The 25,052-nt window shown below is 34.9% G+C and overlaps 1 protein-coding gene across 1 annotated transcript in view; it reads left to right on the forward strand.

Moving 5' to 3' along the window:
• TUT4 (terminal uridylyl transferase 4) overlaps positions 1-25,052 on the forward strand; it is a 135,442-nt gene that overhangs the window by 60,562 nt on the left and 49,828 nt on the right. Inside the window, 8 exon segments of the mRNA XM_047083259.1 lie at positions 1,959-2,047; positions 3,133-3,184; positions 5,608-5,677; positions 7,547-7,673; positions 16,596-16,715; positions 16,886-17,098; positions 21,069-21,243; positions 24,152-24,852. Of these exon segments, the coding sequence (XP_046939215.1) occupies positions 1,959-2,047; positions 3,133-3,184; positions 5,608-5,677; positions 7,547-7,673; positions 16,596-16,715; positions 16,886-17,098; positions 21,069-21,243; positions 24,152-24,852 (1,547 nt within the window).

Genomic DNA, 25,052 nt, shown 5'->3' on the forward strand with positions numbered 1-25,052 from the left:
CAGATACGCTTTATGCTTAATTAGTAAAATCATAAACTTTACCCCTTGCTTCTTGCTAAACTTAGTGTAAATTTCTTAATGTTTCCTTTCTGTTTGTTTCTCCCATCTTAAAAGTAGATGAATTTAATTATTTTATAAGTGAGTTTTTGGGAAATATTTCAGAAAAGTAAAATAGAGAATTATGACAATAAGAAGAGTTTTAAAATGTCAGATATAGGAAAATTTCTTATAGGTCAAATATTATATTTTATATTATTTTTCAGTATCTTTGACTTCTGAGTGGACATTTTAATTATATTATTTTCAGTGCGTATATTCCAGCTAGTCACTGAAAAAGATTCTTATGGCCGATGGAGGGGAAAAATTAATTTACTTTAAGTAGGTTCATTACAAGTAAAATTTGCCCTTTTATTTCTTTTTGACTCTGCTCTTTCTTTACAGAAAGCTTATATTTTTGGTGTAAGGGGGAGTTGTGCCAGGTTTATTGTAGACATTTATATAAAGATTATATTTGCTTAACACTTAATACTGTTTTTGCATCAATATTGAATTTAAGTAAATGTCTATTCAATAAAACTTGTTTCTCACCACCAGCGGGATTTTGGACAGTTGACAAATTACAGTTTTATATAGAGCCATTTGTGAGATTTATAAGAAAATATAAAATTGAAATTAAAAAATGGAAAACATTTTCATTTCATTTCATATCTGTAATGTGGTTTTCTACCTAAAGTATAATGAATACTAATTTAAATTATATACAGAAATAATTTACTATTTTGAGAAGAAAAATGCAGACACCTGGCTGGCTCAGTCGGTAGAGCCTGCAGCTCTTGATCTTGGGGTTGTGAGTTCGAGCCCCATGTTGTGTGTGGAGCCTACTTTAAATTTTTTTTTTTTTATGTTTAATTTTTGAAGGTGAGAGACAGAGCATGAGTCGGGGAGGGGCAGAGAGAGAGGGAGACATAGAATCCAAAGGAGGCTCCATTCTCTGAGCTGTCAGCACAGAGTCCCACATGGGGCTCGAACTCAGAAACCATGAGATCATGACCTGAGCTGAAGTCGGGCGCTTAACCAGCTGAGCCACCCAGGCGCCCCTGTGGAGCCTACTTTAAAAAAATAAGTAAAATATATTAAAAAATGGACAGAAAGGAAGTTTTTATGATGTTAATGATTTCAGTGATTTTCAGACGTTTTGTGAACTTGAACAGTAGACTTCTATCTATACAAATGAGTATAAACTCACACTTTCTAAGAAACTGAACCTGCCTGAGTAGTCCCAATCATGTTATTTTCAACTTGCCCTCTGGTGAGATCCTTTTAAAATTTACCTTACGATGATTTTTGAATAATGTATTTGATAGTTTGAAAAAGATATAAGTTGTATGTTATTATTCCTATATATTTTGGTCTATGAAATCTTGAAACACCACAGGGTTTTTTGTTTGTGTTTTGTTTTTTCTTGGGGGGGGCAGTTTAGGTTTATAATATCAAGTGACGAGCCTTCATTTTGTATTTTTAAAGAGCATTGGCATTCAATGTCTATGATCCCTTCCCCATTTAAAGTGCTATTATCTCTTACATAAATATAAATATCTAAGAGTAAATAAATGTAGTTTATGACAGTAGCTATACCTAGGTTAGTACATTTTCACTGTTACATATTAAATATCAAACATACTTCTAGTCATTCCTAAATGAACTGTTACTAATATTTTGTGTGTAAACACTGGACTTTTATGAGTAATTTCTTCCTTCTCTGTCCCTGAATCCCATAACTGAGAAACATTTTTATTTTTTTGCAGATCAGTTAGAAAGGATGTCATTCTTCTGTAAATGTTGTCCTAGAATTGAAGACACAGAATTGAAATATATGTAATTTTCCTATTATCGTTTTTAAGAAATTTCTCATATTTGCACACTATTTCATGCTTTCATATTTTTTCCTTTATTTCCAGAGTGTTCACTTAGGTTGTATGGCTCATCTCTGACTAAGTTTGCTCTGAAAAGTAGTGATGTTAATATAGATATAAAATTTCCTCCCAGGGTAAGTAATTATGAAAACACTTTTTTATGTGGTTCTTAACTAGTACTTGGTAATTTTTAGTTGATTATCTTTTTAGAGAAGGTGTAGGGGACTATAAGATTTTGGTTTATAGTGTAATTAAATGTGATTTTGGAAACTATTAGGTACTAGATATAGGTGGAATAAAAATAAGAGAGAGAAAGAAGGAAGCAGGGGAATGCAGTAAAAAGGGAAAATGCTTGTACATATTTGATGGTGTTGAATAGTTATCACTTGTAGGCAGTATAGAAAGTGAAAATAACTTTAAAATCATACTTCTGTGTTCAAGTCTTGGCTGCAATGAGCAAGTGACTTGGCCTTTTTATGACTCAGTTCTTTAATTCCTAAAACAGGGATAATAATAACTTTTATATTAAATAAGATGCTGTATACCAAACATTTTTGTATAGTGTGCCTGGTACATTCTGGGTACTTACCATAAGTAGTAATTAGCACTGCTAACATTATTTATTTATTGACCTATGAAACATTTAAAATAGTTGGTTGACATTTTACATGTTATTAAATAATTTTAATGCTTAGGTGAAAATTAATGATTTAGGTGAAAACTTGATGTTTTAATTTCTTATCTCACACAGTTATTTACTTACCATTAGTACATGATTATTAAATACTTTAGCAGCAAAGTACATACTAAACTAAGCATTTGACAAGTTTGTATTTTAAAGTAGTATTTAATCTAAACCTTTTGACCATGCTGCCAGTTACCAGTATCTCTTAAATTTCCTATCTCAACAACTTCTCTTTGAAGGCTATTTGGCAAACTGGTTTCTTTTCTGTTTATTTTGCTGTGAAATTCCAGAATCTTTTCTCATTCTAAGAACTTATTAATTCTAGAAATATTGCTGGAAGAATAACACTACATGATTTATTATATTCTAGTTCCATGAACAAGATATGTTACCATAAAAGTGTTTTAACTATTCTTTTTTCATTATTTTAAAATAGATTGGTTTTATTTAAATATTTAATGAAATCGAATTCTCTCTAATGTTTGCACCTTGAACTTTGAAATTAGTATATTGATTTACTTTGAATTTTTTTAGATGAATCATCCAGATCTTCTGATACAAGTGCTTGGGATTTTAAAAAAAAGTGGTGAGTTTCTTTTTTTTTTGTCTTTCTAAAGAAAATTCTTTGAGGGTATGTGCACTGTGTTTTTTATATATGGCTAACCAAGTTTAACACTTGTAGTAGCATATATGAGTCATTATATTACATACATTTACATATTTGTTGAATAGGTGTGCTATAAAATTTACATGTCATTAGATAAAAAGTATATTTAAAATTGGTATGTAAAAAAGTACTGCCTATTGGGTAATTTAAAAATGTTATGGGCATTTCTTGTGTAAAAGAAGACAGAAAACCTGTAATCATTAGGAAGTCACTGATGAAGGAAGATTTAGGAGAGACTTGGGAAAAAATGTGTGCTGCATGCATTGAATAAGTATTTTTTTTTCCACTTAAAATAATAATTTAATTAATCATTTATACTACATCAACCAAGTCATACCTAGTATGTTTCTCATATCTTTCTCGTCTGTCTGGATTGTTTTTGATGTAAAATGGACATTCGTATAGGTAAAAATACTTTCAAAATAAAAAAGTTTTTAAATTACATCTGTCTTAAACCACCCCCTAAGTCAGGTAGTACAATATTATTTTCTTGTTTTTTTATTTATTGCTTTTCTTGTTAAAAGTAAATGCCTAAGAGCTCAGGATATGGAGCCAGACTTAACTGGGCTCAAATTTTACTTCTGCCACTTATTGGTTGTATCCTTTGACAAATTACTGAAGTGTTAATGCTTCAGTTTTCTCATCTATAAAATGGCAGTAATATAGTGTTTTTTTTTGTTTTTTTTTTTTTGTTTTTTTTTTGTTTTGTTTTAAGGTTACTTATTTTGAGAGAGAGAGAATACAAGCAGGGGTGGGGCAGAGAGAAGGGGGAGAGAGAATTCTAAACAGGCTCCATGCTGTCAGCCCAGAGCTGAACATGGGCCTTGAGCTTACAATCTGTGAGATCATAACCTGAGCCGAAACCAAATGTCAGATGCTTAACTGACTGAGCTACCCAGGCAGTCCAGTATAGTATCTTTTTGATGAGAAGATTGTTGGGAGGATGAAATGGGTTAAGCCACAGCTTAGAAGTGCTTGGTTTACATGCAGTGACTTCTTACTAAATTTTTGCTGCTGTGATTGTTGTTATTAATCCTATTATCATCTTAAATTTTATGAGTTACAAATATCTGGCAAAAATATTTTCAGTTTGGCTTAGAAAAGATCGCTTATTGACCCTCCTTTACCCTGTCATTGACTTCATAGTCAGCTCTAACTTCCTTCTCTCTCTCTGTTTCTCTCTCTCTCTCTGCCCTGTCAGCTCGCCATTATTTGTCAGCTTTTTGTTAGCCATTTTCCTGGGAAATTAGTTTTTATGAAAATAATTCGATGTAATTAATCTTGTAAAGGGATTTTAATATAGTTTTCTTTCGTAATAAGTACTTGCCTGTTACTGCACAAAAACTAAAGCATATTACAGATAAGAGATAGATATAGAGCTTTTACCTCTTTAGATTCACTGGACAGTATCAGCCTAGCAAACGTATATTAAATACATGACTAGATCATCTTAAGTCACATAACATAGGTTTATAAAATTCAGTCTGATTCAAAAATTATTACCTTCTTTAAGCCTTCATTGTATTCCTTTAAGATCTCTGTCTTGTTATTTACAGGATTTGTGTATGTTTTGCAAACCCTTAATTGAGCTCTTTGTGCCTTACTAATTAATTGTCATAACCACTATGCATAATGCAATTCCTGGCATATAAATCTTCAGCACATGAATTTTTAATAAATTAATAATCCCAACAAGTACTACTAAGAGATTTTCTTTTAACTTCAGATGAAATAAGTTAAACTATCTATTTTCATCAGATTGGACATTTATGTCATGGGGCCTTCCTGGGAGATGTAGAGAAAGACTTCAGTGGAAGTGTGCTTTACCCTCTTCTTCCTTAGGCTCTTTGATTGATTAGGGCAAGCTTTTCATATAGTAACAGGAAATGGGGCCAGCAGAGTTAGCCTTTTACTTGCATGGGTAACTTAAAACAACTAAATTGTCAAAGCATTGTAGGTTTTCATTTCATGACTCCTTTGGAAATAGAAGTAAGTGGTGTTTGTTATTTGCCATATTTTTGAAGGTTTACTCACTTTGACTAGATTATATACTTACTGGAAAATGTTCAAATTTTTAGAGATGTTAAGACCTTTCTTCTTAAGCTGATTATAATTTTTGGACAATATTTGGGACTGTGCCTGTCATTTATGATATATAGCAAATGACACCAAGAGAGGTAGGAGATTCTGTTGGGTTGATGCTTATAATGTGGAGTGTGTATTATCCCACAGAAGCAACGCAAATGATTTTTAGAAGGAAACTATCACTTAATGTTTACCATAAAGTAAATATTTGAGAGATGTTGGCAATAGCTTACTTGTTTTATTTTTTTCCTTATTAGTATTATATATAGATGTGGAATCTGATTTTCATGCCAAAGTTCCTGTTGTGGTGTGCAAAGATCGGAAAAGGTTAGTAACAATGAAAAGAAAATAGTTTTTGAAATAACAAGTAAATATACAGTGAACATTTCCAAGGCAGAAAATTTTATTTTGTTTTGTTTATTTTATTCTATTCTATTTTATTTTATTTTATTTTATTTTATTTTATTTTATTTTATTTTATTTTATTATTAAAGTTTATTTATTGAGAGAGAGAATGCACACATGCGAATGTGCATGCACAGGGTAGGGACAGAGAAGGAGAGACAGAATCCTGAGTTGGGGCTCTATCCCATGAACCATGAGGTCATGACCTGAGCTGAAATCAAGAGTCAGACGCTCAACTGACTGACTGACCCACCAGGCGCTCCAGAAAATTTTGTTTTAGATTTCTCCTTAGATTAATATACTATCTATTAAAAATAAAAGCTTACTAAAAGCATGTCAAAAAAAGGAGAGTTACCAATTAAACACAAAACACAGTAAGGCAGAACTTCCATTTTTTTCTTAGAGAAGTTCATTCACCGAACAGCATTGTGCATTTACTGTATGTTAGGTACTGCTTTGCTGTAAGGATACAAACATAAATAGGAAATAGCCGCTCTTCTCAAGGAGCCCACAATCTTTTAGAATCTAATTTTTAGTTCACGGAAATTGAATGAGTCACTGAAGACTAATGTTGCCTTTTTAGTCTGATGTATATAGGATTGAGAGCAAAGCGCCTGTCAAAAAGGAAACTGAGATAATCCTATTTGCGATCAATGTGGGAGACATAAAAACAATACAGAAGTAATTAAGTGTTCTTTAAGTGTTCTTTTATTGAATACTAACTTGTATATCTTACATTTTAAGAGTACTATATTTTCTTATTCAAAGTTAGAAGAATCTATGGAGATCTAATTCAACTTTGTTTTCTAATTAAAAAATTGGAATCTGGAGGGATTAAATGATTTGGCCAGATTCACAACATTTAGAGTAAAATCAGGATCAGAATGGAAGTATTCTGACTCCTAGTGTTTTCTGTTTTTTGTTTTGTATCCACAATGTGTCAAATTGCCTCTTTGTGGAACCTCAGATACATTCTTCTCCCTGCCACCAAATATCTCTACTATAATTCCGTCACTCCTTTAATATAGCTCCTATTTTCACTTACATTTAAGCATTATTTGAGGGTTCGTATGTACGTCCTTTCTAATCCAAAGTAGCATATCAGTAAAATCATAAAAGCTTAGATAGGAAAAATTCGAGTCAAGAAGTATAGCTGGTTACTTCAGTATTTCATTTTTTCTTTTTATCATGTGCAGAGCAAAAAGAATGAGCCAGGAAGGTATGTTACACTACTTGACATTGATGAGATCAATGCCTTTTCTCTGATATAAATCAAATTTTGGTGAATGTTAATGCTGCTTTTGAAATTAAATTTTTTTTTTAATTTATTTGAGAGTGCATGCGTTCACTCACAAGAGCAGGGGAGGGGCAGGGAGATAGAGAATCCTAAGTGGGCTCCGCACTGTCAGCACAGAACCTGACATGGGGCTCTGTCCCATGAACCGTGAGATCATGACTTGAACTGAAATCAAGAGTTGGATGCTTACCCACTTAGCCACCCACCAGGCACCCCTTGAAATTAATTTCTGAAGAATTTAAATACTAAGTGAGGTTGAAATTCATTTCTGAAGTACAAATGAGTATTGAAAACATCTTTACTTTTTATGGAACTCTAGTGATAGAAATGATTTGTCGTTTCCAGTTATCTCTCAATCTATTAAAATCTATTTGTTTTTATTATGACTTCCTTGGTATTAAAATACGGTGACTGGAAAGAATAACCATAGGATTTGGAATATTCTGGTTCTTAAGGTTTTAATACAGTGAAATTTGTTTCTTTCTCATTCACAGTGGTTTACTTTGTAGAGTGAGTGCAGGAAATGATATGGCATGCCTCACTACTGATTTACTTGCTGCTCTTGGCAAGACGGAACCTGTTTTTACTCCTTTGGTGTTAGCCTTTCGCTACTGGGCTAAGGTAAGTGGAACAGAAGAAAAAAGTACTTATCTTTAAGATAACTCAGGCTTTTTCCTGTACTAACATGTAAGATAAATCATAATATATGGGGATAAAATAGTTATCTGTGCCAGACAGAAAATGATGTGGCAGGTTCTGATTACGGACATGAAAATGAAGTCTCCTAGACATACAGAGTAATTGATATATTTTATTATTCTCCTTTTATGTAGTACAGAAACATTTTCTTTCACATAACAAATGAGGCTCAAGTTTTCACCTTTAATGTAAGTTAAAGTTGTAAGATGTGGTTATGCAAGTTAATGCATAGGTTTGCAAGGTTTTTTTGTTAGCATCTTTTTTCCTGTCTCTGTCTCAGAACATTGTTCTCTTTCCTCTAAGTTACTGATAACCTACAGCAATTTCTACTCGGGTAACTGCTGAGAATCAGTTATCTGTTTCTTAAATTAGAATTAATTTTGAAAGGCTGCGGTATCCTTTGTTGTCATTTCTTTGGTATGGAGGTAAGGAGGAGTGATAAAGTCACTACCATTATCAGTCCAAAAGACTAGAGAGAGAGAGAGAGAGTTTAGCCTTTCTGAGTGTGTTCTTATCAGTATAGTATTCATCACTTGTTACAGTAGTGATGAGTATAAATTCTCAGTCTTATATAAAGAAGATGGATTAAGGGGGTGGTGGTGAAATGAGTAAATTGAGAGCAAAAACTGCTAGAGGATTCTTCTTGGAATTTTTTTGTTTGGACTCTGATAAGAGGATTGAACTCAGGAGTGGGGCAGAACCAGCTGGTTGAGTAAGGAGGAGCAGTCAGAATTCTAAGGTTGGGGTTTTTTCAACTCAAGACCTTTGTGTTTGTTGTTCTCTTCATCTAGAATGTTCTTACTACACATACCCAGCATGGTTACTTTTTTCCTTTTTTCAAATTTTTGCTTAAATTTTACCTTGTCAGGGTTCCCTGACAAGGGAAACCATATATAAAATAGCATTGCCTTCATCATTCTCCCTGTCTTTACCCTGCTTTATTTTTTTCATAGCACTTACTACCACCTGCCATACATATATTTATTTGTTTGTGATCTGTTTTCTTCCATGAAATTGTGAAGTCTGTGAGGACAACGCTAGTAACCAAGGTTTCTCAGAGTGTGGGATGAGACTGGTACATGAAGCATAGCTATCATTCAGGAAACTCAGTGTACCAACTCTGGGAAGGTTAGTGGCTTCATAAGGGATGAAAGTGTAAACAGTAGCCCCTTGGATAATATTTCTTAACTATGTCCTAAGTTTAGTTATTAGAAAATAGTTTCCGTTTTCTTAAGATATTCTTTTATTCAACTAAGGTAGACTGTGTGAGAAGACTATGAATGATATTCATACAAGTTACTTTCATTTGGAAAAAAAAAATGTAGTCTATTAACTTTGTTTCCTAAAGTGGCTCTTAGAAGATTTCTCAAACTTCTGTTGATTCTGAATGTACTAGTCAATGAAGTACACTAAAAAAATGCAGTATGAAGCTGGTTAAGAGTGGCTCTTTTCTATTAGATCCAACAGAACAGTGTGCCTGATTTTTGGCTCTCGTGTTGGTTGCAAAGAGCTTTTTTTCATGGTTTTCATTTGCTGAGTTTATTGTAAGAAACCTAGAAATAATTCCTGGTGTATTTTTTCTCTCAAAGTCTTTTTTTAAAACAGCTTTATTTATCTTGAGGTTTTAAGCCACATTGTACATTTTATAATAAAGCACAGATTTTCCACAATTTGAGAGTTCAGAAAAATTCTAGTATATGAATATAATTTATTCTGTAACTGATGTAATGAAATTGCTCTTGACTATTCTCTGGCTGTCTCCTCTCTTAATTTTAGCCTCCCAGTAATAGGAAATAGTTTTTAAGTAAAGCCTTTTAAAACTATTTAGCCTTATCAGCCCTTTATAGTCAAGTTTCCTGACTCAGAGTCACTTTTCTTTGGTTAACATAAGAATTAGGGGCGCCTGAGTGGCTCAGTTGGTTGAGTGTCCGACTTCGGCTCAGGTCATGATCTCATGGTTCATGAGTTCGAGCCCTGTGTCAGGCTCTTTGTGGACAGCTCAGAGGCTGGAGCCTGCTTCAGATTCTGTGTCTCCCTCTCTGTCTGCCCCTCCCCCACTCATGCTCTGTCTCTCTCTCTCTCTCAAAAATAAACAAACATTTAAAAAATTTTTAAAGAAAAAAAGAATTAATTTTAGTAGTACTGACATCTGAAAGAAATTCCTGGAGACCACTACATGGAAAAAAATGAAACTGGACCACTTTCTTATACCATACACAAAAACAAACATCACATGGATTAAAGACCTAAATGTGAGACCTGAAACCATAAAACTCTTAGAAGAAAACATAGGCAGTAATGTCTTTGACATCAGCCTTAGCAACCTTTTTCTAAATGTGTTTTTTTAGGCAAGGGAAGCAAAAATAAAAATAAACTATCAGGACTACACCAAAATAAAAAGGTTTTGTACTTATAAGGAAACCATCAACAAAATAAAAAGGCAGCCCACTGAATTTGCAGATGATGTATTTGATAAGTGCTTAATATCCAAAATGTGTAAAGAACTTTTACAAGTCAGTACCAAAATACCAAATAATCCAGTTAAAAAATGGGCAGAGGACCTGAATTGACATTTTTCCAAAGAAGACCTATAGCTGGCCAACAGATGAAAAGATGTTCAATATCACTAATCATCAGGAAAATGCACATTAAAAGCGCCATTCCCAAAAAAAAAAACAAAAAAAAAACGCCATTACACTTTGTCTTATCAAAAGATAAGAAATAGCTGGTGTTGGTGAGAATGTAAAGTAAAAGAAACCTTCTTGCAAGGTTGATGGGAATGTAAATTGGTGCAGCCACTGTGGAAAATAGTATGGAGGTTCCTCAAAAAATTAAAATCAAAAGTACTATACAATTCAGTAATTCCACTCCTGGGTATTTACTCAAAGAAAAAGAAAACACTCCAAAAGACATGTGCACCTCTGTGTTTATTGGCGTTATTTACAATAGCCAAGATAAGGGAGTGACACAACTATCCATTGATAGATGAATGGATAAAGAAGATTGTGTGTGTGTGTGTGTGTGTGTGTGTGTGTGTGTGTGTGTGCGCGCGTGTGTGTGTGTGTACACATACACAATGAAATATTACTCGGCCATTAAAAAAGAAAGACCTTGCCATTTGTGATATCATGGATGGTCATAGAGGGCATTATACTAAGTGAAATAAGTTAGGCAAAGAAAGACAAATACAATATGATTTCACTTATATCTGGAATCTAAAAAACAAACAAAAAAAGAAGGAACAGGCCTATAAATACAGAGAACAAACTGGTGGTTACCAGAGGAGAAGAGGGTAGGGTGATGGGCAAATTGGCTGAAGAGGAGTGGCAGGTACAGGCTTTCGTTTGTGGAATGAATAAGTCACATGGGTGAAAGGTATAGCATTGGGACTATAGTCAGTATAGTCACTTGTGGTGTGCATAGCATGACATATAGAGTTGTTGAATCACAGTGTTGTACACCTGAAACTAATGTAATGTGTCAGTTATAATTTAGTTTAAAAAATTCCGGAGGCCCAGCTGACAGGCAATTAAAAAATACTCATACAAGGATAAAAAAGAGATCCCTAGGCAGGGTGTGTGTGTGTGTGTGTGTATAAATACAACTTGTACAACTTGATAATTTGATATATGTATTAATTGTGAAATAATCACCAGTCTGTTACCTGTCATAGTTACCTTTTGTGTGTGTGTTGAGAATGCTTGGGATGTACCTTCCTAGCAAATTTTAGGTATATACTAACAGTAGTATTACTTATAGTCACCATGCTATACATTAGATCACCAGAACTTACTCATCTTGTATAACTGACATTTTGTATCTTTTGACCAAATTCTCTCCATTTCCCTCTCCTCCAGCCTCTGGTAATCACCATTCTAGCCTCTCTCCTCCTTTGAGTTTGACTGTTTTCGATTCTGCACATAAGGGAGATAAGCATTTGTCTTACTATATTTAGTTTCTTTCACTTACCAATATGTCCTGTAGGTCCATCCACATTATTGCAAATGAGAGAATTCTCTTTTTTAAGGCTGAATAAGATTCCATTGTATTTGTATACCAATTTTTCTTTATCTCTTTATTTGTTGATAGACTTTAAGGTTGTTCCCACAGCTTGGCTATGAGATCCCTGTGTTTTAAGAGCTCTCTCTTAAACTACCTTAATGTTACTCCTCTGTGAGATGTCCAATAGTGTTAACAGCATACATTAACAGTTTCTTACAGTTGCAAAAAAGTTTGTAGTTAACTTGACTTAGTCATTAGGCCATTACTCCTGTCATAGTACTCTGGAGAAATGAGAATTTATTCTAGTGGAATAGTTGAAGCTCTTATTTATTTTATTTAATTAAAAAATTTTTTTAATGTTAATTTTTGAGAGAGGGGGAGAGAGAGAGAGAGAGACTGAGTATGAGCGGGAGAGGTGCAGAGAGAGGGAGACACAGAATCTGAGCAGGCTCCAGGCTCTGAGCTGTCAGTTCGGGGCCTGACGTGGGGCTCAAACCCACGAGCTGTGAGATATGACCTGAGCTAAAGTTGGACGCTTAACCAACTGAACCACTCAGGTGCCCCTATTTAATTTTTAAAAAATGTTTATTTATTTTGAGAGAGAGCGTGCATGTGTGTGCAAGCAGGGGTGGGACAGAGAGAGAGGGAGACAGAATCCCAAGTGGAATTGTTAGCTGTTAGTGCAGAGCCTGACACAAGGCTCAAACTCATGAACCTGTGAGATCATGACCTGAACCGAAATCAAGAGTCAGACACTTAACTGACTGAACCACCCAGGTGCCCCAGATTGAAGCTCTTGTTATAAGTGTTCTTTATCCTTTCATTTTTAATTGTACTTTTTTTTCCTTTTTTTAAGTAAGCCATACACCTAATATGGGGCTTGAACTCATGGCCTCAAGATCAAGAGTCATATGCTCTACTGACTGATCCAGCCAGGACTCTGTATTCTTAAATTTACTAAGCCATTAAACTATAGTGATTATTATCTTTATCGTATAAATAAGAGAATGAAAAATAAAAAGTAAAAAAAATCCAAGTATAGACTAATCTTACTTATATAGATGCAAAAGTCTAGATGAAATATAAACAAGTGGAATACAAAAGGTTATATGCCATGACTATGCAGGATTTCAGGAATATACGAATGGTTTAATATCAGGAAACCTCTTAACATAATTTCTTATATTAACAGTTTGAAGTGGAAAAAAACATGGATGCTGAAAAGGCATATTCTTCATAAAAAAAAAAGCTCTTAACTAGTAGTGGAAATTAATAATAAAGGCTGTTTACTAAAAAAAATAAACATCATTTAAATCGTGAATTACTCAAACCATATGTGTTAGAATTAAGAATACGACAGAGAAGTTCACCAGTGAAGTTGTACATCGTTTTGGGAGATTTAAAAAATAAAATAAGAAAATGAAATGAAATAATGTACATATTGGAAAAACAGTAAAATTTATTAATGATATGATTGTATACCTGCAAAACTTTAGTTAAAAAACTATTGGGATTAGGGGCGCCTGGGTGGCTCAGTCGGTTAAGCATCCGACTTCAACTCAGGTCATGATCTTGTGGTTTGTGGGTTCGAGCCCCACGTTGGGCACTGTGCTGACAGCTCAGAGCCAGGAGCCTGCTTCTGATTGTGTGTCTTTCTGTCTCTCTGCTCCTCCCTCACTCACACTGTGTGTGTGTGTGTGTGTGTGTGTGTGTGTCTCTCTCTCTCAAAAATGAACGTTTATGGGGCGCCTGGGTGGCGCAGTCGGTTAAGCGTCCGACTTCGGCCAGGTCACGATCTCGCGGTCCGTGAGTTCGAGCCCCGCGTCGGGCTCTGGGCTGATGGCTCAGAGCCTGGAGCCTGTTTCCGATTCTGTGTCTCCCTCTCTCTCTGCCCCTTCCCCGTTCATGCTCTGTCTCTCTCTGTCCCAAAAATAAATAAACGTTGAAAAAAAAAATTAAAAAAAAAAATGAACGTTTAAAAAATTTTTAAAAAATTATTGGGATTAATAAGGGAATTTATAAGATGACTAAATATGCAATAATTGGTTTTCTCTGTCATAAAAATAACCTGGTAGAGTGGAAACAAAAATATTACCTTTGTGACCATGTCACAAATTATAGAATACTAAAGAATAAATTTAATAACAAGGGTACAGGAAGCAAATTATATTATTGATAGGTAAAAGTGAAATCCGAACAAATTCATTTATTCAGCAAACATTTGTTAAATGCTTCCTATGGGCCAGATACTATTCTAGGTGCTGGAAACATCTAACAAGATTATGTAGGGTCCTGCTATCAGGAAGCTCACATATTTGTGGAAGAATCAGCCAGTAAACAAATATATAAGTAACACAATATCTGGTAGAGTTTAGTGCTGTAAAGATGAGATGATGTGATATGAGAGTGACATTACACTAGATGGTTAGGGAAAGTGATATTTAAACTCAGAGCATGAGTAACCAGCCACTTGAAAGTCTGAGGGAATAGCATCCAACAAATAGCTAGTACAAAGCTTCTAAGGTACAAATGAGCTTGTGAGGAACAGAAAGGAAGGCAGGAGTGGCTGGAATGAAGCAAGTGAGAGTGAAAGTTCTTGTGGTAAGGAATTTGGATTTTCATTGTGGCGAGAAAGCACGGGAAGAGTTTTAAAAGTGGTGTATGACTTGATGTGATTTATGCTTTGAAAAGATCTTTCTGGGGTAAAGATTATAAATAGGGAGCCCAGTAAGCAGGCTGCTGTAATATATCAGCCAGAGGTGATAATGGTCTTTGCAGGGTTAGAATGGATATGAAGCATAGCAGACTCATTTGGGATGGTTTTGGAGGTAGGACTTGTAGAGGTATTGGATATGAGAGTGGAGGGGAAGTGAGTAATTGATGACAACTCCAAAAATTTTGGAAAATGTAAAGATACAAAGATCTCAGATAGGGAAATGGTACCCTTAAAATGTAATATTGCCTTAATTTAATTTTCAAATGTACAGTAGTTCTAATTACCAAGAGTTTTTTTAAAAGTTGATAAAATGATCTTAAAGTTAATATGGAAGAATGAGAATAGCCAAAAGAATTCAAAAAGAGAAGACTAGTGAACGGGACCTACTTTACCACTATAAAACTGCTTTAGTCAAGTATATGCCATTGCCATAGGGATAGACAAATAGATCTGTGGAACAGAATAGAAGGCCCAGAAGTAGATCCTACTGTAAATGAAATTTTAATGTAATGAAAAAATAAAAGATTTCAGTGATAAAACAATGGTTTATTTGTTAAATGGTGGTGTCACACTGTATATTTCTTAAACAAAATAATGTTGGATCCTTAGGACACTAAATGCAAAAATAAATTCTACTTAAATGAAAAATCAAAATTTTAGAAGAACACTTAAGAGTATGTATATGTTGTCTGTAGTTTGGAGAAACCTTTTTGCCATGATAGGAAACCTTGAAGCTATATTACGTAAGCATATTTACATGTGCATTAATATATTTTATATGATAAAAAGTACCCTAAATAATGTCAGAATAAAAACAGATTGGGAAAAATAACATTGTTGAAGTGCATATATCAGCTATAAAGGGTTATTAACTATAATGTAAAATGAATCTATACAAATTGATAGGCAGTACATGCAAATAGAAAAATTGGCAAAAGATTCAATAGGCAGTTCAGAAAAGAGCAAATCTAAATGGTTACTAAACTTACGAAAATTGTATAATCTCTTAGCATTGAGGAAATGCAAATTGAAATAATTCTTAGATAATTACATCTTATACATCCTATTGGCATTTTTAAAAAGTGGTAATACTTAGTGTTGGAACATGTATGTGTACACTCATGTTACTGGTGAAAAGAAGAATTTTTGTAGTGATTTTGGAAAACAATCTTATTTATTAGAATTCAGATATATCACACATTTTTAAATCCAGTAAACACAGTGCTGGGAATATAGCTCATATAAATAAGCACTAGTAATTAGGAAATACATATAAGGATAAAATATATTACAGCATTGCTTAAAATGGCAGTAATTGGGAACAGAATATAAATATCTTTGCTGGGGAATCTGTTGAGTAGCCATCCAGATTGTAGACTATAATTTAAGCATTTAAAAGAATGTATTAGATGGGGTACCTGGGTGACTCAGGCGGTTAAGTGTCCAACCCTTGATTTTGGCTCAGGTCATGATCTCACGGTTTGTGAGTTTGAGCCCCATATCAGGCACTGCATGTCAGCGTTCTCTCTCTCTCTGTCTCTGTCTCTCTGTCTCTCTGTCTCTCTCTCAAAATAAATAAATAAACTTAAAAAAATGTATTAGATCTGTACTAATTGACTTAGAGGAACTTTGTACATTATTAAGGGAGAAGAATATATACAGAATATACAGAGACATGTCTATAATACACAATTTTGGTAAGAGTGACATAAAACAAAATATTTCCTGCATTTATATAGAAAATAGGAATATATTTGTATATGATTACTAGAGTATAGATAGAGAAAAAGGCATGAAAGAGTATATAGAATATTGTTAACATTGAGGCAGAAGTAGAAGCAAGATAAAATAATATTTTAAAAATGTGTATACAGTAAAAGCACTATGTATGATATTCCATTAAACTAAAATATATATGTGACTTTATATACAATAAAGAAATGAATGGAAAGATCAGTATGTTAATTTTATCTCAGGATAGTGTGATTTCAGGTCATTCCTTATAATTTTTATTGTTTAAACGTTTTACAGTGATTATAGGAGGAAAAAACCAGCTGCTGCTATTGTGAGGGGAACAAAGAAAATTAAAGCTAAATGGCAGTACTTTTTCCCCCTTCGTTTTGCAGTTATGCTATATTGACTCCCAAACTGATGGCGGAATCCCTTCTTACTGTTTTGCTTTAATGGTGATGTTTTTTCTACAACAAAGAAAACCCCCTCTTCTTCCTTGCTTACTTGGAAGTTGGGTAAGCATGAATTTGTGACATATATTTGCATGTATATACGTAGTTTGCTCTTGCAGAGTGCTCTGTTCAAACATATTAAGCTGGAATTCTGGTTTGTCTGTTTGTCCATCTTTTTTTTTTTTTTTGTAAATAATTTTTCCACTACCAATTTGGAATGCCTTTTTATATAGATTGAAGGCTTTGACCCAAAAAGAATGGATGACTTTCAGCTGAAGGGCATAGTAGAAGAGAAGTTTGTGAAGTGGGAATATAATTCAAGTAGTGCAACTGAGAAAAACTCAATTGCTGAGGAAAACAAAGCTAAGGCAGACCAACCAAAAGATGATACCAAGAAGACAGAAACAGACAACCAAAGTAATGCCATGAAGGAAAAACATGGCAAAGTAAGCTTTTTTTTGTTTTTGTTTTTGGCTTTTCTATCTGTAGGATTTGTGATGCCTTCGATTGAAGCTATTTTAATAGTAGATTGACTGGACTGACTTTGCGTAAGCCTCTTGGCCTCATTTTCCTCATCTGTAAAGTGAGGGGTTGATCTGGTTTAGTTTTTCAGTACTGAGATTCTCTAATGAATTTATACCTCATTTTGGAAGACGTGTATTGTTTGAATCATGTCATGGTAATTCTTTGTTATCTTTTTCATTTAGACAAGGAAAATTTCCTTCAGGAGTTGGGCGGTGACCAAAACTTTAGCATGGGGGAATAATATTGCCAGATTGGTGGAAAAATAAAGGCCCTTTCCTCCTCTAGGGGGTGGCTTGCTTATTTAATCATTCAACATTCATTTATTAAGGACCTGCTATGTGCCAGACATTATCTTGAGGGCCTGAGAATGAAAGATGAATAGCCATTGTGTCCTCCAGAAGTATGTAGTCTTCTGAAATAGACATATTACTACAGAAATGTAAGCATTACTGAGATGATTACTCTAGCTATATTGAATTTTATGTAGTTCCCTGAACATTTATTCTTAGTCCCTTCAACACTCCTACTTTCCTAGACTTCTTTCTACTCTCTTCTCAAACGACCAGTACTTAGCTAATGCTTTTGCTTATTTACTGAGAAAACTGAAGCAGTCAAAAGAACTTCTACATACTCCCACTATCGCCTGCTACTATCTACATTCACATAATCTGCTTTGATGCCTCCTTTCATAAAGGAACTTCCCTAGTTGCTATCTAAAGTCATTTTCTACACTTGTGTATTTAATCCCATCCCTTCTTGTTTATACTAGAACTTTGCTGTAGCAATTCTTCTCTTTCCTGCCTAAGTTAGCAATTTTTCATTCTTTATTGAATCAAACACGCTTTTATTTCTCCCATTTAATTTAATTTATTATTATTATTATTATTATTATTTTTTGATAGAACACGTGGTGAGAGGAAGAGAGAGAATCTTAAGCAGACTCTACGCCCAGCGTTGGGGGGGTGGGTGAGGGGCAAGGTTTTGATCCACAAACCCTGAGATCACGAAAGAACTGAAATCAAGACTCAGTTGTTTGAGCCACACAGGTGCCTCCTCCCCCCCCCCCACCATTTTAAAGCAAAATAAGGACATCATTTTCCTTCCCAGTTACTCCTTTGCACCCGTTTGCAGTACAGCTTCTTGAAAGAATTGTCCACATTCACTATTTCTGATTTCTGTTTCCTATTAACTCACTGCATTCAGTCTTCCACCCTTGTCAGTCTACCAAAACTTGTATCATCAAATGTCGTTATCCTCCACATTGCTAAATCCAGCTGTCACTTCTCAGTTTTTATCTCTTTGGACTTATCAGCCGTATTTACCAGTTGATTATTTTCTTCTCTGAAAAAAAGAATTTTTTTAAAATTTTTTTTAATTTATTTATTTATTTTTTTTTTTTTAGCTTTTATTCAATTTTGAAAGATGAAGAGAGAGCATGAGCAGACGTGAGGCAGAGGGAGAGAGAGATATAGGATCCGAAGCAGGCTTCAGACTCTGAGCTGTCAGCACAGAGCCTGATGTGGGGCTCAAACCCACAGACCGAGAGATCATGATCTGAGCTGAAGTCGGACGCTTAACCGACTGAGCCACCCAGGTGCCCCTTCTGAAAAATGTCTTAACTTTCAGGATAGCACACCCATGGCAGATTATTCCTTCTTAGTCTCCTTTGCTGTCTTTGTCTTCTCCCTTTCTCTCTAGTCTCCTAATGGTGGCATGCTCCAGGGCTCAGTCCTTGATCCTCCCTTCTCACTGCTTTTCTTCTCTATCTGCACTCTGTTGGTGATCTCATTCAGTTGCATGCATTTTACATACCATCTGTATGATACTCCCAAATTTAAATCTTTGGCCAAACCTCTCTCCTGAACTCTATAGTTGTATCTCCAACTGCCTATATACTTTCTCTACTTAGATGTCTAAGAGATGTCTTTTTTTTTTTATTTTACTTTTTTAATGTTTGTTTGTTTGTTTGTTTATTTATTTATTTATTTATTTATTTAGAGAGAGCCTGCATGCACGTGCATGAGCAGGAGAGGGGCAGAGAGAGTGGGAGAGAGGGAATCACAAGCAGGCACCACACTGCCAGCAGAGCCCCGACATGGGGCTGGATCTCATGAAGTGTGAGATAATGACCTGAGCCAAAATCAAGAGTCGGACCCTTAACCAACTGAGCTACCCAGGCTCCCTCCTAACAGATGTCTTAAACTTAACATGCCTGAAACTGGACTCCTGGTCTTCCTCTTGCTCCGCATACAGTTTTTGCATCTCAGTTGATGGCACTTCATCCTTTCAGTTAGTCAGAAGCCTTGGAATCATCCTTTACTTCTCTCTTTTATACCCCATATCAAGTCTGTCAGGAAATCCTGTCATTTCTGCTTCAAAATATTTTCAGAATTTGACCGCTTCTTGGCAGAATGGTTCTTCAAAAACTTAAGTCTTATCATGTCCTTCCTCCTCTCCACACTCAGAACCCTTCAGTCACTCCTCATTTAATTTAGAATAAAAGCTGACTCTTTAACTTAGTAGCTCTTTGTTTTCCTCTTCTCTTCTTCCCTTCTTTACCACATTAGCTTTCATGGTTTTCTTTTTAAAGCTAGTCACTTCTATTTAGTGTGTTTGGTCTATCTGTTCCCTATTCCTAGAACACTTTTCCCTCTTCTTCAAATGATACCTTCTGAGCAAGACTATCCTGACCACTCTGTTTCACTGAAACCATGTCCTGCTCCACTCCCATCCCCTTTTTACTGAACCTACTCGACTTTTTCTTACTTCCACAGCACTTTTCCTTTTTGTAACTTGCTATGTAATGTACTTATTAAGTTGTTGTTTGTTATCTTCTTTCCTTAGAAAGTAAGGTATACTAAGGCAAGGTTGTTGTTTTTTTTTTCACGGATATATCCCAAGTGCCTGGCACATAGTAGGTACTCAATGAATAGTTGTAGAATTGAATGAGTGAATGACTGTTTCATGTCTTTATGCTCCTTAGTGGTCACTTTTAGCCAGTCTTCATCTAGCTAATTCCTTTAGAATTCAGGTATTACCTCTTTTGTTAACTACCCACCCCCCCGATTTAGAGGCCCATTTTAGCACAGAGTCTTTACTGTAATTGTTAAATTGTCTCTTCCTCTTCTAATAATCTGTGAAGGGAGAACCTCACCTTATTTGAGTGGCAGTATGGTAGGTGTACTGATTAGCAACAAATTCAGTAGCCAGGTGGTCCTGAGTCAAATCCTTGCCCTGTAGTATCTACTTCATAGAATTGTTAGAATTAATAGCTACTGTATTTGCAGCATTTAAAGGAGTGAATGATGCATGGTGACCATTATGTTTAAGCGTGAGCTCTCATTATTTTTTTATATCCTCAGCACAGGACATAGTAGGTTCTAAATAAAGTTTGCCGAATGAAGGAATTAGCTTTTGAAAGCCCAGGGCATTTACTTAGATATTTAAAGTAATTGCTGCAATAAGGACCTATAATAGTTTAGTATTTGCTGTGCAGTGATTTGCAACCTTGGATGCACATGAATCACTTAGGAGGCTTTAAAAATCCCAGGGCCTAGTATGTAGCCAAGGTCAGTTAAATCAGAATCTTGGGAAGGGTATGGGAGGTAGGAATGGTATGAAGCTCAGGTATTTAGTATACTGTAATGGTCCCAATGTGATTCTGATTTGCAGCCAAGGTTGAGAATCACTGGTTTATTGGGAAGAACATAAAATTCTAGGAGTCGGTAAACTAGGACTGTGTTCCCAGCTGGGCCACAAACTGCTTTTTGGCAAGTTACTTCTTTATGCTTCAGTTTTTGTAAAGTTAATCTCTTAGGTCTTTTCACACTGAAAATTCAGTCATTCTATAGTTTTGTGAAGCTTAAATGAAAAGTATTTTTTCTTTTCTAGTCTCCTTTAACATTGGGAACACCAAATCAGGTATCCCTGGGACAATTATGGTTAGAGCTGCTAAAATTTTACACACTGGATTTTGCTTTGGAAGAATATGTCATATGTGTACGGATACAAGATATTTTAACAAGAGAAAACAAAAACTGGCCTAAAAGGCGAATAGCCATTGAAGGTGAGATGATACGTTATATTTCATTTAGAGAATATGTTTTTGTGTGCTATTCATCATCTGTTTCTAATACAGTGCTATAAATTACATCCCTTGGCTTTATAGCACTATATATACCACTAGGTTGTCATTATATATTTAGATAAATTCTTTATCAAGTCCATGATAGTTTTATAGGATTAATACTTACTTTAAGGTTTCCAATCTATAAATACTGTATTGGTTAGGATTATTAGCTTTATGTTTATTTTTTAGTTATGAAAAACTTCAAAAATATAGACACATAGAATAGTTATTCAGAACAATCTTATTCCTATAAGGTTCTGTCATAAAATTATGTTAAAGTATAACTTTAAAATACAGGTTTTCATTGTCCTCTAACCTCATCTCTATGGAATGTGTAAGTCATTGGAATATATATACAGAATACAGCCAGTGGTGTTGTAATAGCATTGTAGGGTGACAGATGGTAGCTATACTTCTGGTGAGCATAGCATTAACTACAGAATTGTTGAATCACTATGTTGTACACCTAAACTATAATGTAACATTGTATGTCAGTTATACTTCAAAAACATAAAAAAAAGCACCTCAGCTTAAATATGGTTAAAGATTAAAAAAAAAAAGATTGATTTGAAGAAAAAAAAATTGATGTTAACAAAAAGTTTCATATTAAATCCCAAGAATATTAAGATCTTTAGGGATGCAAATTGATAGAGTGGTTTTTAGAAAATTTAAATCATGCAGCATTTCACTCACTTTTATAGATAGGAAATTGAATTTCTGTCCATCATTTTAGTTTGCTTAGACTACATATTTTTCTGTTCCCTCAGTCCTCTTTTGGCCTTCTCTGACCCATAAATATTTTTTTAAAAATTTTAATGTTTTTTCTATTTTTGAGAGAGAGAGAGGCAGATCATGTGTGGGGAAGGGGCAGAAAGAGATAGACACAGAATCCGAAGCAGGCTCCAGGCTCTGAGCTGTCAGCACAGAGCCTGACATGGGACTCAAACACATGAACTGCAGGATCATCACCTGAGCCAAAGTTGGAAGCTTAACCGATTGAGCCACCCCGGCACCCCAACCCACAAATAATTTTTTAAAAATGTATTAAAAAATGTTAATGATATTAATATATTATTTGTTTTTGAGAAAGAGAGAGCAAGCACGGGAGGGGAAGAGTGAGGAGAGGGAGAATCCCAAGCAGGCTCTACTCTGTAAGTGCAGAGCCTAACGCGGGGCTTGATCTCATGAACCAGGAGATCATGACCTGAGCCAAAATCAAGAGTTAGATGCTTTAACCAACTGAGCCACCCAGGCACCCCTAAACCCACAAATATTCTTATACACTCAGTTACTCACATCTTGTACACTTACATACAGTAAATCAATGAGCTCTGAAGCCTATAACTATCATAATTTGTTTTCTCTTGTCTTTTTCTTCTTCTACAAGGAGCAAAAAGGCCAGGAAAGGCCTTTGAGTGTAGAGAACAGCCTGTGGATTTAGATAACAGCAAAAAGTCACAGATGCCCAAACCTGTTAACAATCTGAAGCCTGTCCTGTTAATCCTTTTACTTAATGATCTTCAGTAGTGGAGAAAATGTGCATTGTCTTTTGGCTGTCATCCATTTATTCTTTTTTCCTGGGGCATATTTGTATTTTAGGTTTATAAAATCCAAAAACCCATAAACATTTAGAAGTCTTTTATATTTTCTTAATAATGAAAATGTGGTTGATATATACTCATTTTAGACTGGATTAAAATTTAACTTTCGGGGGGCGCCTGGGTAGCTCAGTCAGTTGAGCGGCTGACTTCGGCTCAGGTCATGATCTCACGGTCTGTGAGTTCGAGCCCCGCGTCGGGCTCTGTGCTGACAGCTCAGAGCCTGGAGCGTGTTTCAGATTCTGTGTCTCCCTCTCTCTGACCCTCCCCCGTTCATGCTCTGTCTCTCTCTGTCTCAAAAATAAAAATAAACGTTAAAAAAAAAAAAAAAGAAGAAGACCTTAGAGTTTAAAAAAAAAAAATTTAACTTTTGGTTTAATTTTTACTTTCTTTGGTCTCTTTCTTCCTACTTTTCAATTTTTTCTTTCTTTAATTTTTTGAACTCATTGAAGTTAAATGTTAAAATCAGTATTTCCTTTTTGTTTTTTTTAGAGAGAGTGAGCGGCCATGAGCAGGGGAAGGGCAGAGCAAGAGAGAGAATCTTAAGCAGGCTCCATGCCCAGCCTCTACGGGGCTCAGTCTCACAGAGATCAGGACCTGAGCTGAAATCTAAGAGTTGGAGGCTTAACTGACTGAGCCACTCAGGCTCCCCAAAATCCATACTTTTTAACTTGAAGCTTTAAGAATTTTAGGTTATCATTTATTTAAGTTGCAAGGAGCATGTCGCTAAAGAATGTTATGATAAGAGATGAAAATTATTAATGGGTCCTAGAGGTTTGGAAAATTTTATTCAGTAACAGTTCAGGAAGGTATAAATGGCATGGCTTTTTCTGCCAGTTTTATCATTGTAATTTTGTAATTACCATGGTGTCTGCAACAGTATGCAATTCTTAATCTCGGGGTTGTGAGTTTGAGCCCCATGTTGGTTGTAGTGAGTACTTAAATAAATTTAAAAAAAAATTGTGTAATTATTGAGTTGGTCTTTTTGGCCATTCTCTCATTAATTAACCTTATTCTTTTCTCTCTTTTCCTTTTAATTTTTTATTTTATGACAGAAGAAAGGAAAAGATGTTGCTCTTGTATTTTTCCTACTCAGTTTGTAGGAACTCTCACTTTGACCTTAGGTTAAAAAAGCTTTGGGAGAATGTACTGTGCTGAGAATATAGCAGTTTCAATCTGTTTGGGTAAGCTTGGAATTGTAGTTCGTTGATGGATACTTAGTTACTGACCATTTCTTTTTTTACTAGATCCATTTTCAGTTAAGAGGAATGTTGCACGGAGCTTAAACAGCCAGCTTGTTTATGAATACGTTGTGGAGAGATTCAGGGCAGCTTATCGGTATTTTGCCTGTCCTCAGAGGAAGGGTGGAAATAAATCTACAGTGGATTCCATGAAAAAAGAGAAGGGAAAAATAAGCAATAAGAAACCAGTGAAGTCTGACAATATGGCATCCAGTTGTTGCATTCTACATGGAGAAAGCACAGAAAAAATAAATGCAGAAAGAGGTCAACCTGATAAATATGATGAAATGGAATGTACATCACAGAGATGTATTACTGAAGATGACAGTTTGTTGGTAAATGAGCTAGATTTGGCTGAACTTGGACAGGAATCTTCATCTCTTTCTACCAGTGGAGGCAGTGAATTAGAGCCAAAATCAATTAAGAAACAAGATGATTTAGCACCGTCAGAAACCTGTCTAAAAAAGGAACTCAGCCAGTGTAATTGCATTGGTTATAAATCCCCTGACCCAGATGAATCTTCTGGTACAGACTGCCAGTCAAATATAGAAACAGAGAGTTCACATCAGATTGTGAGCACTGACACATCTGCTACCTCCTGCAACTGCAAAGCTACAGAAGATGCTTCTGACTTTAATGATGATGATAACCACCCCACCCAGGAATTATATTATGTGTTTGATAAGTTTATTTTAACCTCTGGCAAGGTAGGATACCGTTTGTAAACAGTTTGTAAGATTTTGTGGTTGTTGTAGGACTGTATTTATAGTTTTTAGATTCAGAAATGTAAAAATAGCTTCTATGATGGTAGACTGTTATTTTCCATTGATATTTTGGTGTATATTTTCACTTTTCCTTTTTTTATTTTTTTCTGTAGTTGTCTTTAAAGAATGTATGTAAAACCTCA

This window comes from Lynx rufus, unplaced genomic scaffold (assembly GCF_022079265.1).
Source record: "Lynx rufus isolate CCGP_SWC_20201006 ecotype Redwood Valley unplaced genomic scaffold, mLynRuf1.p SCAF_2, whole genome shotgun sequence".
Taxonomy (NCBI): Eukaryota; Metazoa; Chordata; class Mammalia; order Carnivora; family Felidae; genus Lynx; species Lynx rufus.